This window comes from Tyto alba, unplaced genomic scaffold, assembly GCF_018691265.1.
Source record: "Tyto alba isolate M040663 unplaced genomic scaffold, T.alba_DEE_v4.0 Super-Scaffold_22, whole genome shotgun sequence".
Lineage (NCBI taxonomy): Eukaryota > Metazoa > Chordata > Aves > Strigiformes > Tytonidae > Tyto > Tyto alba.
The window spans coordinates 35,372,148-35,386,715 of record NW_024881296.1 but is presented as its reverse complement, the minus strand read 5'-3'; the positions used below and the strand labels follow the sequence as shown (position 1 = coordinate 35,386,715).

General features: G+C 41.8%; 1 protein-coding gene across 4 annotated transcripts in view; it reads left to right on the top strand.

The window, feature by feature from the left end:
- PKIB (cAMP-dependent protein kinase inhibitor beta) overlaps positions 1-4,722 on the top strand; it is a 57,976-nt gene extending 53,254 nt beyond the window's left edge. For all 4 annotated transcript variants that reach the window (XM_032998085.2, XM_032998086.2, XM_032998088.2 and 1 more), the window contains exon 3: positions 3,856-4,722. In XM_032998085.2, coding sequence (XP_032853976.1) covers positions 3,856-3,941 — 86 coding nt within the window. In that variant the 3' untranslated portion in view covers positions 3,942-4,722. The remainder of the gene's footprint in view (positions 1-3,855) is intronic.
- Positions 4,723-14,568: the final 9,846 nt, after the last annotated feature.

Sequence of the window (14,568 nt, the reverse complement as noted above, 5' to 3'; positions counted from 1 at the left end):
CAGGAAAATCTGTTTTCTAATGCCTATGAAGTGAGAATTGTAGGTTGGCCCTACTTTTTTAGGTTCTGATTTGGAAGTAACTTTTCTTCTCATGCCAATCACTGTTGCTGCTGTAAAAAATGCCACTGAAACTGGTGGTTCCACATCCTGGAGCAGCGATGGTGTGGGTGCAGCACAGCGGGAGGCACACCTGTGCTGGGGAGTGGAGAGTCCACGAATCTGAACTGGAGTAGATTACAGGAAGGATTCCCAGGCTCCGAGGATGCATGTCCTGCTTCTATGTTGCCTGAAGCAATTACAGCATGTTGAGTTTACAGCCTCCTAAAGCACCATGAAGGCTGGGAGGGGGGGTGTCCTTTGATTACAAGTTGTTCTCGCTTTGGTGATTTAATTTATATTCATGTATTTGGGGTTCCAAAATCTAAACTCAGCATCAGCCCACTGGAGGACTGTTGGGCAGGCAGAAAGAACATTTCCAGGAGGGGTGAGAATGGACCAAATGACCACATCCTGGCTTGACCCTGCGAAAGAGAGGAAAATGAGAAACTGAACGGGTGCTGGAAAGAAGCATTACTTTTGCAAAAGGAAAGTGCAAAGATTTATGAAGGAGAGAGGGTGGACATAAAGAAGAAAAGAATAAGACAAGGTCAGATACCCTCAGGCTGCGGGGCATTAGTGAGGGGAACGGGGAGAGTCTGGAAGAGCAGGTGGGAAGGACAGCAGGCACTGTGTCAGCGTACATTCAAAGTAAAGCTGGGAGCCCTGTGAGTCCAGTTAAAACTCCTTTGTTTCAAGGAGAGATTTTTCCCTAGAAATACGAAAAGTGTGTCCCTAGAGGTTTTCTCCTTCTGGTGTGTGCAACTCGAGCACTGGAAATCCATTCCAAAGTACAGTCAATTAAGACTTTATGCTTTGGTTTTCAAATATTATGGGGGGTTTTATTCCAAATAGCTCTTCTGCCTGGCACAGTCAGGCTCTGGCAGGAGAGAACTGTTTCCCTTATCAAAGGGGAGGTAGATGGGAATTTATATTGTTATTATGAAGTGACCAGTCCAACCCACTGGAATATGCATTGCTGCATTATGTGTAACTAACCTTTGTATTGTTTAGAGCAGTGACCTTTGAGGGAGATGCACCGTGTTAACCATGTTAAGCAAAGCACAAAAGAATGCAACAGCTGTAGATAAGCTCCTTGTGTTTTTTTCATTTTGGCCTCTGGAAAGTTTAGTAGTTAGAAAGAATATACTTTATAAAGCATGCAAAATTTCTCTCTTCAATTTTCTTTTTTTTTCCCCCCTGGATAAAAATAAGCATGAAAGAGTGAAAGTCTTGTTAAAAGAAATGTTACAGCACAGCATAAAATAAGTACTTAGCCCTCCAGACAGAATAATCTTCTTCTGGTGCCCATCCAGTACATTAAGAAGAAGAAATGAAACACAGCTGCATTAGTTTTAGCAAAATGTACTGGTGCTTTCTCACAAATACAAGGACCGGCACTGCCAGGATTTGAAGAACAATTAAGAGCATGGGATTATCCTTTGTTTTTGTCATTGATATGCAGCTATGCCAGAGCTGTCTGGAAGGAGCGGATTCTGTTATCAGCAGTTTGCAGTAATGATAATAGGAAATGAATACAGGGTGCAGTTAGGTCCACTCTGACTGCTTGGATGCTTTTTGGGGTTGGGAATTCCACAAGTATCTGAGGGGAATTACAGCCCCACTGTGTTGTAAGTTAAATTTCTGATGAGACAGCAAGCAAAAAGAGGAGAATTCATCAAAATGGAAAGTAAGTTTGAAAGTTCAAATGCTGTGACAGTGAAACAGTTTGTGAAATGTTTGGGTTCTAACAGGCATCTCTTTTTGCCCGTTTCTAGCTCTAATAATAAGTTGTTAAAAAAAAAATGAAAGCCATTTCCATCTCGGAACAAAGTAGTTGGATAAATGAGAGAAATGGAGAAGATGGAACATGTGGCTATATAAAGTATGCCCTATTTTTTTCCACTCTGAAAGATTCAGTGAAGACTGGAAAATGGTGAGGAGAACTCTCTCCATCTTGCTTCAAATTTAGCTAAGGCTCATTGGATCATACATTTTCTTTCTTTCTGAAATGCTGTCAGCTGCTGTCATAGTGAAAGGTCAGGAACAGGATGTGCTAGTACCTTTTGTCTGGCTTAGAAGAGAAAAGAGACTTTCTTTATTCTTTATGAACATACAAGGATCATAGCTGTGTGGTATAAATTTCCATGGACTCTGCAAGCTGCACTGAATTCATGTTCTCATGAGATGGACAGGAGAGATTTTGGCACCAGCTGTTTATCTCAAAGCCTAACTCTGAAATAAAGACCACCTGTATCCTGTCTGATCATCCTCTGATGGTAAGTTTTGGAGGGCTGAGACTTTCCACAGGTGGTGTGGTGGGAGGCCACACTGGAACCGTGTTAAACAGTTGATTGGTGTCACTGGTGATCCAGAGGCTGAAGAGGAGTCTGCAAGAAGTTTGAGAGCAAAGAGGCTATGCTGGTCTCCCATATTCACTAATCTGCATTAGGGCACCATTCTGCTAATAGCCTTTATTATTTGCTAATTTTTTTCTAGGTGACTTTGTATAACTATCTTGATACACTCGGCAGCTTAGCACCTGTTGCACACCTAAGTCCTACCAACTATGAGATTAGATTGCCTCTAACAAACTGTTTCCTCTACCCTGCCTGCAAGACTCCGCTAATATTAGACATCCAACCCCACCCAAAAGCATGAGATTCCTCTGTCACCCTTTCCTCAACAGTGCTGTGCTCCATAATGCTGAAGGATGTCAAATAACTCAGTTCCTAATTTACCAGTGTGAAACTCCGAAGCCTCCAAACCTCTGAGCAGACTCAGAACATCAAGCAGTTTGTGCCAAGAGCTTTAGCTGATTAATTGTGTACAGTATTATATATTTGCTGTGATATGTAAAGACCAAGATATATAACTCTTTTGGCTGTTTGTGATATTTTACAGCAAGTCTCCAGGGCAAATAGCTGAAAATGTACCCCTTAGATCATGACTATTAAAGTGGAAGACAATATGGCCAGATATGCTGAGGAGACCTCTCCTTACCCACTGAAGCTATGGGCTGTGTTAAATTTGAGTACACAAACTGTTCTGTAACCACTGGTAATGCCATGTGGGACTTGAAGGTACTGTGAAAATTATTACCCTTTGCAAGGAAATAGAGGCAGGAGGAGTCCCTGTTTCTCAGTGAGAGAATGTGAGCATCAAAAGCAACAGCATGGAACTCTTCATCTAGTGACCGTGCATGCTGGGGAGCTTTTATTTATATTAGTCATGTAAGCATTCAACTGTAACCTGTGGAAGTGTGAACTTCCAAATCAGAGTAACAAAAAATCCTCTCATCTTGTGAAGAGAGGGTGATTTCTCCTAGGTATTTCTTGGCAAAGAAGATCAGCCAGATAACTGGCACGTCCATAAACTGTAATGCTATCTACCTGAAACCACACAATGCTCAGAGGGATGCAATATTCTAACTTGACTTTGGAAATTACCCAGGGAAAAAAAAAAAAAAAAGAATAACAATAATAAAAAGTTATCTCCAATCTGTTTCTTACAACCAAATGCACACTGGTGAGCATGTGCAAGGAGCAGGCACATCACCACCAATAGGCAATCACTTTTGGAAGATGCCTCTGCAAGTTCTTTATCTTCAGAGTTAATCTCTCTTTCTAAAGCACCCACGAATGTGGTAGTAAAGAGCCAATCCAAACAGAGAGGATCAGTGAACCCAAATATTTGGCTGCATTAAAAAATCTGTGAGAATGTGTGTGGTATAAATGTTTAATTCTGTCTTTTTTTTAGATGAGGGAGCAGAGGGTGGAGAAGTGCTATCATCCAAAACCTTACTGGAAAGTCAAGAGGCGGAAGGAAAAAGCAATGATCCTTAACACCTAAGGACTGGTGGATTAATGAAACCCATCGACAGACTTTCCAGTTTCCCTGTGTCACCCCTTCTGAAGTGTGATAGCAACTTTAGCAGCACAGACAAGATTTGCAACACACTTGTACCTAGATTGCATTAACGTGGAACTGCTGTTTTTTTCTACCGTCGTCATTCAAAGCCAATGTTCTACACATCCAAATAGGAAAAGAACTAAAGAATGTATCTCTTGTTTTGGGTTTTCTCATGCTTATAGCATTCATCCCAAGTAATCTTCCTTGACAGTTTCAATTATTATACCTAGCAGATGTACCACCAACTAATGATTGCTTCAGAATAAAACCCCTCTTTCTTAACTTCCCCCCAAATAGATTCTTTCTCGCAGACACAGAGGTGTATTCACTATTCACTCTCCCCACTTTAGGATGATATTAAGTATATATTAGATTACAAACATCTGTAATTTATCTCCTGAGATTTTTTTCTCATTAGACATATGTAGACGGGTGTGAGAAATAAAAAAAAAGAAACATTTTTTTTTTCTCTCCTCCTCATGTCTCCAGAAGGTTTTGTAAACTAATTAAGCAGCAGTGTTTGTTTTCAAACTCTCTTTAAACTGTTTGAGTATGTCAGTTCTCACACTCTTAGCAGTCTTGCCACTTCTGTAATTTCTGTTTTCAGGCTGAATATTATAGCTGTTCATGTGTATCTAAAATAAATTAGCCATGTTTGTAAGTGATTAGATTGGTTTAATCTCACTGTGGAAATTAAATCGCTATCATCTTTTCTGTCTTCTGTTGATTCATTGATGTTTCTCCTGTATGGCAAGACTTAAATCCCCATAATACATATTTCTTTTATTTCATATGGGTTTAGCTTTATTGTTTGCTGACAATGACGTTTCAATCATTGTGATTTTTACAAAGGTTTTTAAGCAAAAGTTTTTCTCTGCTGAAAGAAATTGTTTTGTTATGGAGGTCATGCTCCTGAAAATACTTTGCATTCATTCCCTTATTGTAGGAGACCTAAGATTCAGGTACAGACATGCACCTTTACTGCGGCCTAAGGCAGTAGACATTGATGTACGTCTTGAAACCCAACCAGCACTGACAATCAAATGCTTTTATTTGCTCACACAATCGTTCTGCTGGGGTGTAGCCAGAGGAAGCACCTAATGGTTATGTTCCACATTTGAACAGTATTCCATCTATAAAGTATTTGGGTATTTTATAGCTGGCAGAGAGCTTGTAAGAGGCCTCTCTGCACACCTACCATTCCTATTGCGCACTTACTCACGCACTGTCTCTTGGGGACCATTCAGTAAAGGGTTCAGTTTCATCCAACTGAACAGACGCTTAATTCCCCTCACTTACCTGTATTCATTTAACAAGTGCAACATGGCAGAATTACTTCCAGGTTTGGAAGGGTAAAATACTTTACTCCACTGGAGCAAAACAGGTGGCTTAGGGCTGAGAGCCTGAACTAGCTGACACTGGAGGACCAGAGTTGAAAACTACAGTGGAGAGGGACTTGGAGCTAACTGTTTGTGGTACACACCGTTGTTCTGGGTTGCAGTCCTGTTCTCATATACCAGCCTCCTTTATAGCATCACAGTACATTAAATTGTTCAATTTTAAGAACTTAAAATCCCATGGAAATCGAGTAGCTGAGTATTACTGAAACAGAATTCCTTATATGCTTTAAGTAGAGCACATGCTGAAGTGCTCTTCTGGGTCATGGCCTATATTGAATTATCCTCTTCTTTCACAGTTGCAGCACCGGATATATTTAGATTCTTCTCTTACAGAACGCAGACACTGAAATTTGGGTTACAGGAATAGATACACAAAGTAAGTATTTTATTAGCCTAAGATGCTTTGAAGTTTTTTACTATTAAATCACCAATTATGAACCTGCTGAATTTAGCAAATTGTTCATGTGCTAAATTCTGTATAAAAAGCATTCCACAGCTATATACATATGTGAAGTTAACTGCTCACAGTTAAGTACAGTTTAGAACTAGTCAGAGTGTTCAACACTCTGGAAAATTGGTGCTTACTTTGTCCTTGAGCTGTATGAACCTGTCAGTGAGAAAATGTTGCGTAGAAAGAAGATTAACAGAAAATTAGAAAAACTGCGTAAGAAGTAAAGACTATCAGAAAGATTTAAAATGCAACTCAAAAGCAGGATGACCATTTTTGATCTATAATATGCAGGTCACATATTATACAATCCTCATTTGCCTGTACATTACCTAGTTGCAGATTAACCAAGTTACAGATGCAGAAATAGGTTGCCACAAGCATGTACAGTTTGTGTCTAAACAATTATTAGTCTATGTTGCATGAGAGAGCTCTTTTGTAGTTAGTTCCACCATACAAAATGAATATCTAGTTATGCCCTGGATCTTGTCAAATAAAAGAGCAAATTAAGTGCTTCTGAATACATTTATCACTGAGCCAGTTTAGTTTATCCAGTTCCAACCATTATCCAGGTTATACCACCCTTGCATTGGTTCAGCTAACGGGTAACCGATGACAGTGCATTCTCTTAATCCACAGGGTAACAGTTATGGCCCTGAATCAGCAAAGTGTTTTAAAATGTTCTTAACTTTAAATGCAGACCAGTCCCGTGAAAGTCAATAGAACTACTTAGTGCCTAAAATTAGGTACATACTTAATTACCTTGATAAATTATGGTGGCAAACTTCTATTAAGGCTAATCTGGTATTATAATGCATTAATCCCAATTTCCATTCCAGCAAGCGTGGCACAGGTAATAGCATATTTTTCATCAGCTTACAGCACTATCCTGAGCTTTTATAGAGCAGAGAAATTAATTTTAGTACCAAGCAAAAAAAGGTAGCTTTGTTGTCTGCAAATTTTAGAATTTAATGAAGCAATTATTCATTCTTAGCCGCTCCGCATATTAAAACAAAACAAAACAAAAACAAACAAACCCCCCCACACAAAACAAAACAAAAAGCCAGAAAAATCCTTGTAACTTCATTGTGCATATATAAAACAATTTAGGTTCTTTGATTTAGGTTCTCTTCACGTAAGAGGTAGATGAACGCGCTGAGGTACATCTTTTGTTGCTATAAAACAGGAAAGTTTGTTTTGTTATCTGGAAGGCAATAAAGGACTAAATAGATTTTGAGGTAGGGGACTAATTATCAGAATGTTCTCACTTAGAGAGATTAAAAGAAGTAATTAAGCATTTTTAAAATTAAGATTATTTGCTATGAGTCCTCATACAGCTAACTCCATCTGTGCCGTATACCATCATTCTGGTATAATACTGCATAGGCTAAGCTTGGATGGATGAAACAAGTGGCAAAATTTTAAAAGAAATGTCCAAATCATTGATAGTACAGCAATGTACAAGCCAGATCTAGTTTTCACGGAAGGCAAAGATCAGTTTTATACTAACTACAGTGAGAATTATATCTAACTTTAAGTCATGAGTTACTAATCATACAGAAAATTTCTCCCAAATCAGAAAGTCCATAAACACAAATGTTTTGAGGCAAGGAGGCTAGTCAGTGGAAACATCATATATGTTTGCACTATCCCAGACATCATATTTAGTTATATGGACCTACGATCTGACCTGCAGTGGCCATTTCTCTGCTGTGCAGCTTTCATACAATGGTGATCATGCAAAATAATATAACTGCACTTGCTTTAGTTAAAGATGACAAGAGAGTAGTGGCTAGAAGAGGTTTAAACTACACTTTAAAATCAGTATTTCAAGTATTCTTTATGTATCATACAAAGAGGAATACTTTAAGATTTAGCAAATTACTTAGGACTAACTTGTATTCCTCTCTTCTGTCTGCTGATGCACGAAACGGAATTGAACAGAGGCTTCTGCATGGATTTCTCCCCTGGTTTGGCACAGGCCATATTTGCTGTGCTCAGCAAGCCTAAGTCCCTTAAGCCCCAGCCCCACCATGGTGCATGTGGGTTCCCCAGGATCTGCACAGCACAAGCCGGTGGGGCTGAGCCCACTGGGGTGCCAGGGCACTTGCTCTGAAGTGGTTTAGATGGACATAGCAAGGGCTTAAACTGTTCTGCCATCTAGTGGGATCCTCAGCCTGCCAGGTAGTTTGTGCACATTGTTACCGGGAAGCAGTAATTAATTCACCAAGACTCAATTTTGGAGTTTTAGAAAGCAGGCATTCTTTATTACAGCGCTGGATACGCAGGGGATAGCTCCTCCTAACGTGTGTGTCTGAAAACAAAATCAACAAGCATTTATACTACTTTAATCATACATACTCATTACATTTTTGTCATATTTTTATCATATTCATAACTTTTCCAGGAACTCATTAGCTTATGTTAATGCATCTTGCGCATGTCTGTTGGAGTCTTCAGGTGGTTGTCGGGGGTCTTTAGATGAAGGCTCATAGTCTTCTTCACTGTGTCTGCCAGCTGACCCTTACTTCTGCGCAAACTCAGTCCTGTGGTCACGAATATCTTGTCCTTCAAGGCTGGCCTGGTCTGGTTTTCTTGCTAGTTTGCAGCTTCCTTATCTTTATATTTATTTGCACCTGCTACTACAAGGCCGAACTGTCTCAAGTAAGATTATTTATGAGTTCCTTTATCCTACAGTTATTCTAACTATTCCTCAAAAGATTAATATTTGTTCTACAGCCCAATGGTTAAATGGTTAAAACAGCTTAAATTGATCTTAATAATTCTATTCCTCAAATATCTGTTTTCTGATAATCTTAGTTCACAGGTATCAACATAAATGGAGGGAAACAGTTTAAGAGACCTCAAAACCAGCTGGGAGGTAGCTGCTTAAGAGCGAAAGTGCAAAAAGGGTGCGACCTGGCCTGGTGAGAGGTAGGCTCTCTCCAGCTAATCTGAGACGTTCACTTCAAGGGTTTCACTAAGGGTCCACTACCTTGGTGCCTCTGTGCATTCGGAAAGTTGGGCCATCGCAAACCGGAGATGTCTCACGTCGCTGGGAGCGCTGCTCCAATGGCCCGCTTAAGCTCGGGAAAATAACGCCAGCTGAGGCTCCCCCACTCCCCAGGGCTGCCATTCCGAGGTGTGCGGAGCCACGTCTGGCCCTGCCGGCCTCCTGCCTCCCCGTCAGCAGGCTGGGAAGCCCACGCCTCGCGGCGGGAACTCACCCACACTGCTGGGCAAAGGGAAAATGCCGGGCTTGGGCACCAAGGGGTGAACTAGCCAACAGCATTTTTAAGCTGTAAACTCTGTCATAAAAGAAGTGTCTAGGTCTGGCTTGCAGCCTACCCAGCTTTAGATGCCCATTCTGTGATTTGCGCTAGGGTGCCAATACTAGCCTAGATGATTGGTTTGACCTTTTTTAGGGAGAACTCAGTTTCACCCTCCCCACCTGAAGCTGTTCTACTTTGGATAGTAACTAGCAATAAATGCCGAGAGCTTTTTTGGTTTGTTTTTGTTTATTTGTTTGTTGTTTTTTTTGTTTGTTTGTTTGTTTGTTTATTCCACTGTTCAGCCCAGTGGGGACCAGTACATATCTCAAGATGGTTGGGAACAACAGGAAGCCTGAAGGCGGTCACTCCACCCTGTCCTGTGCCGTGTCCTGATCCCAGATCTCTGGATTTTAATACAAGTTTAAGTTTGATGGAAAATGTTGTGGTTTTTTGGGGTTTTTTTTTGTTTTTTTTTTTTTTTTTTTCAGGATGTTGATACAAAGCCTGGGTGCTGTGGGCTTTTCTGGATTAAACATATATTCAGCAATTGCCTGCAATGTAAAGGGGCCCTGATGTGAGGATTTAAGACAACCCTTACCAGTGCTTTATTCGTGGGATTCTGCCGTGCAGTGACTGATGTTGTAAACCCAGTGCTTATCATACAATGTACAGAAAGCTAATCTGTGAAAGACAGGTTTAACCTTCCTATATATTTTATTTTTTGCCAGATCCCTTGGGCACAAGTGTAAATGATACATCCGCAGGGTACACAGAAAGAAGGAGCACGTCAACTGCTGTTAACCCCCAGCAGCATCGCAGAAGTAATTTTCCGATAACGCAGCGACTCTCCTGAGGGGACAGCAGCACCTCCAGCCGCCTGGCTGAGGGGCTGGCAGGCCGCCACTTCCCGCCCGGCGGGCACAAGATGGCGCCCGAGCCCGCGCCAGGCCTAACCCTGAGCCGCCGCCGCCTTCCCCTCTGCGCCCCCGGCTCGCAGCGCCTCGGCAACGGCGGAGTTCGGGCCTCCTCCGGTGTGAGCCGTAACGTCAAAAAGAAGGGGAGCGGCGGCACCGCCCCGGCTGCCCGGTGCCGGTGGGACGAAGGACGGGGCTCCCCGGGGGCGCCGGGCCTGGGCGGCTGCGTCCAAGCTCGCCCGGCCCCTTGCGCTGGCTCGGCGGCTCCTTCTCCGAACGGCTCGTAGGCGCCAGAAGTCCCCGCGCCTTCAAAAGCACGGGGGAAACGGATTTGAAACGTGCCGCCCTTTTCCCCCCACCACACGCTTCTCGGGCAGCGGCGGCAGCCGGCGGAGGGCAGGCGCGCTCCCCTCAGAGGCGCCGGCCACACGGGCCGCACCAGCATCCATCTGGTCAGCTAAATGAGCAATTTGTTCACCGTAACGTTACTTCTTGCTCCCCGGCAGAGCAGTCGCTCCTGCAGGCCCCCGTTCTCCAGCAGCACCCCCAGGGCCCAGCAGCCAGCCGCACGCCGCTCCCCGGGGCGCTGGGCTCTCCCCGGCAGCCACCCAGGCCACCTCCAGCTTCCAGCAGGCAGCAGGGGCTGAGCAATGGCATCCTGTGTGCCATGGAAGAAAAGGGCCCTTTTAAGTGAAAACCAGGAAAACTCTCATATGCGCATTCAAGGGAGAGCTACGGGTTTTGAGCCTGCTTGTTTCTCCCACCAATTTTGTACCCGTCATATGTTACTCAACAGTCCCATCCTGTTCCTTCTGAATATTTCATCTAACTGTTCAAAGCTCACATCCAGCCACTCACTTCCTTTCTTCAGTGCTCACCCCTCGCTTCTCTTACTTATACCCTCTTATGCCCAACATCAACAGTGCTTTAAACACCCAATATAAGAAACCGATCTCTTTTGGTAAAATGAGATGGTAGAAGGACAACTCATTGCTATTCCTCCAAGCAAGTACTGGGTAGAGATCTTATATATCAGATAGACTCATTGAAGAGCCTTGAGCCAGTCCCTGAATAGTCTTTGTCTTGAGCACTGAGAGAGGGAAAGCTTCTCTAGAAAAAAAAAAAAAAAAAGCAAGCATGTGATTATGCAAATAAACAGACAGTGTTGCAATATAAGAAAGTGCTGAAATAAGTTTCTTTCGGGCATGTCCTTTCAGACAGCCTTTGAACTCTTGACTTTGCCTTTTTTTTTTAAAAAAAAAAAAAAAAACAACAACCCATGGGCTGTTATAAGTGGAAATATCTAGGTAAATTTGTAAAGGACAAAATTAAATGCTGACATGTAAGAAGGAGTATATTTAAATGGGGAGACAAAGGACAATGAGCTGGAGTTAAAGGGTATGAAAGTTGTGTCATGTTTCTTCTCTGTAGCCCTTCTTTTAGCAGAACATCTGAGCCAGTCATGGTGAGAGTGGGTCAGCCTGATCCTGCACCCTCCACTGGCTCTGGACTCTGGATGTTCTGAGCTCTGGCTGCAGCGCTGATCAGCTGCTCAAGAAAGTTTCAAAGGTCTAGAGGAAGATGCTATTAGAAGCCTTGTTTAACTATTACAAGATTAGTTAAGGATTTTGTGATACATAGAGAGTCTGGGTTATGTTTACCACTGCCACACTGAGGGGGAAATGTGAAACATGCACATGTATGTATAGAATTAAAGGAACTTATACTTCCTTACTGGCACTTGGGGCAGTACAGTCCAGAATGCGAGTCCTGTGATTTTCCAGGCAGGGACTACATGCCTGTTTTCCTTTCTGTACATATTTGCATCTTTTCCCACATGTAGACTCTGGGTTTAGCAAAGTATGAACCTACATTCAGCAAGTGGGATGCGTTTTTAAATTTCCTGGTTTAGACTTGTCCATTGTGTCCTTCTCATGTGATTTCTTGCATAATTCAGGATATGGAACTTCTCTGAATTACTTCCTGCATCATGTCTAATAGCTATGGCTGTTACCATTGTTTACAATTTTCAGGGGTGAAAAGTCTAGTAAGGCAGTTTGAAAGTTGGTCAAGGGGTTAAGTATCCTCACAGCTAATATGCATTTAATTTTTAATAGAAATCTCTCTGGGCTTAACTTCCAGTGACTGAAGTTTTGTATACCAGACTTAAGAGAGCACTCTTACATCTGTGTCTTGGGGATTGTCTCCAAACAGCCGGGATGACCAAAATTTTCCCCAGGTTTGTCTTGGTGCTAGTTCCTGTGTAAAGCTAGTAATAAGCTATCTTAACACTGCAATGCTTCAAGTTGCTCTAGAATTTTGTATTCCAGGAGGTTTACATATTTAGACTCATGAAAACTCAGAAATGACTCAATGCTTTGTCACAAACTAATATGTAAAGCAGGGAAATATTTTCACACTTGATGAATCAAGTTAGGTGTGTAATTCTGTCTAGGTCACCCAGCATGAGGTTTCATTTCAAAAGCACCTCTGCCTGATCTGTGTCAGGTATTTTTTCATCAATGATAAACCCATAAATTGATAAACTGATTAAATTATTTATCAAATTAGTGGAATTCAGATATTTCTTGGGGGTATATTATCACTCCCTGTAACCCCCCTACTAGTTTAGAGCTTTGGAGGAAACAGCTTGTTCCAGGTCAGCAATTCTGATTTAGAGGGGACACAGCCCGAGGAGTGTGGCTCCAGCTGCATCTGAGGGATCATTTCTGACTCCAGCAGGCTGTGACTGTCCTGTCAGTCCATAGCTGAGGGGAACAGAGGAGGACCCTGCGAATATCTAAATGCAGGTAGTTAATGAGCTGAGTTATTACTTTGAATCTATTTTCCAAATTCAGTAGTTATTTTCTTAGATTTGTCAAAATCAGTCAAAACTGATTTTTTTGTCTAAATCTCAGCTGGTATTGAGAGTGATTTCAGGATATCACAGCAAATGGAGTGCTTCAGTATGATCAAACAGAATGAAGGTCCATTGAGCTATTCGGAAGTTTCTTAAATCCAGCCCTGCAGACTGCAAAGTTGTCTTTTGTTATGCTGCAAGGATTTAGCTTGAGATTAATTATACTGAATTCCAAATAGTCACACTTACTAAGTATGAGATAGCCTCCATGGTGTATACTGGGGCTCCAGAAAGAGAATACAAGATTTAGAGATCACCTGTACCTTTAATACTGTAAAATTTGTATTGATGATGGTAAAAATCATTCTCTAGATTTGTTATAATACAGAATCCTTGGACCTTAATACAGAGTGCGTTTCTGCTCCACCAATATTCTCACTGGGCTGCTCTGAACACCAAATCTACAGAAGTCTTCCAGGATCAGTTGCAACAAGTCAAATGCAAGCCATCTAATCTCCTTAGACCTATGTGCTATTTTTCCATTTATGTACATAAGGATTATTTTAATTTAGTGTGTTCAGCTTACTCATATGCCTTCTAAATTTCTCTGAGTCATTATTGCCCCTGAAATAATCAGTTCCTTATTTATAAGACTGTATTTCTTTCTTCTTCAGTGTATGACTTTCTATTTGGCCATGCTGAAATTGTAAGTCTGGAAAGCTGATTTCTTGTATTGATTTTACAATAACTAGACAGCTATTGTAAGTGACACCCTGTATCAGATGTTTCTGTAATATTTTAGAGGCTTTTAAATAGTTTTTCTACTCTTAAACACAAAAGAAAGCAAAGACATATTAAAATAACCAAAGGCCTAATGGTACAAACTTAAAATAACTGCACATTCAGTAAATAGAACTGGGAGGCAGGGAGGTGGCTGGCTTTAGCACAGGCTAACTCTTTAAAGAGAGCTTCTGACTTGAGTCCGCTAAATGGTAGATACAGTAATACTAGACAACAGATAACAACCCCCCAAACACCTTTAAGAAGCAGAGAAGACCTGGAGATATTTAGTAGTATTTGCTTCCTTCTTTAAACCATTGTAGACCAGCTGTCCTCTCAGCTTAAACCAATCCGAATAAATGTCTAATAGTCCATAATGAGGTATTAGTGGGTATTTACTTTCCAGGACTCTCCTAATCTCATGTCACACCACTTTGTAACCTAAGAGAGAGTCTACAAGAATGAAATACCTGATCACAGACCGCTTCCTTGTCACCAATTAGCAAGAAACACAAGAATTAGACCTTAACATGACTTGTGCTCTGATGTTAGCCTGTCCTGGCGTCATTTCGGTTGAGCTTTTATAGTGTCAGGAAGCCTGCTGAACGTGCTCCTAAGCTTTGCCTAAGGTATGCCATGCTCTTAGAAGGGATACAGTATAAACATGTCTTCCCTGCTCCTGCCTGCACTGCCTTGCACCTTGTCTGTCACCTGGTCCGCAGTTCCAGCAAAGCCCTTCCCATGGCGTTTAGGCAGCACAAGACCGGATTCATACAGCCGCTCTGTACCTGGAGCCATTCTGTGACCACTTGCTTGTGCAGCTGCCTAATTGGGCGTCTTCTCCATAAGGCACTTATCTCTTTTGTTTAAACTGGGATTTCCAAAG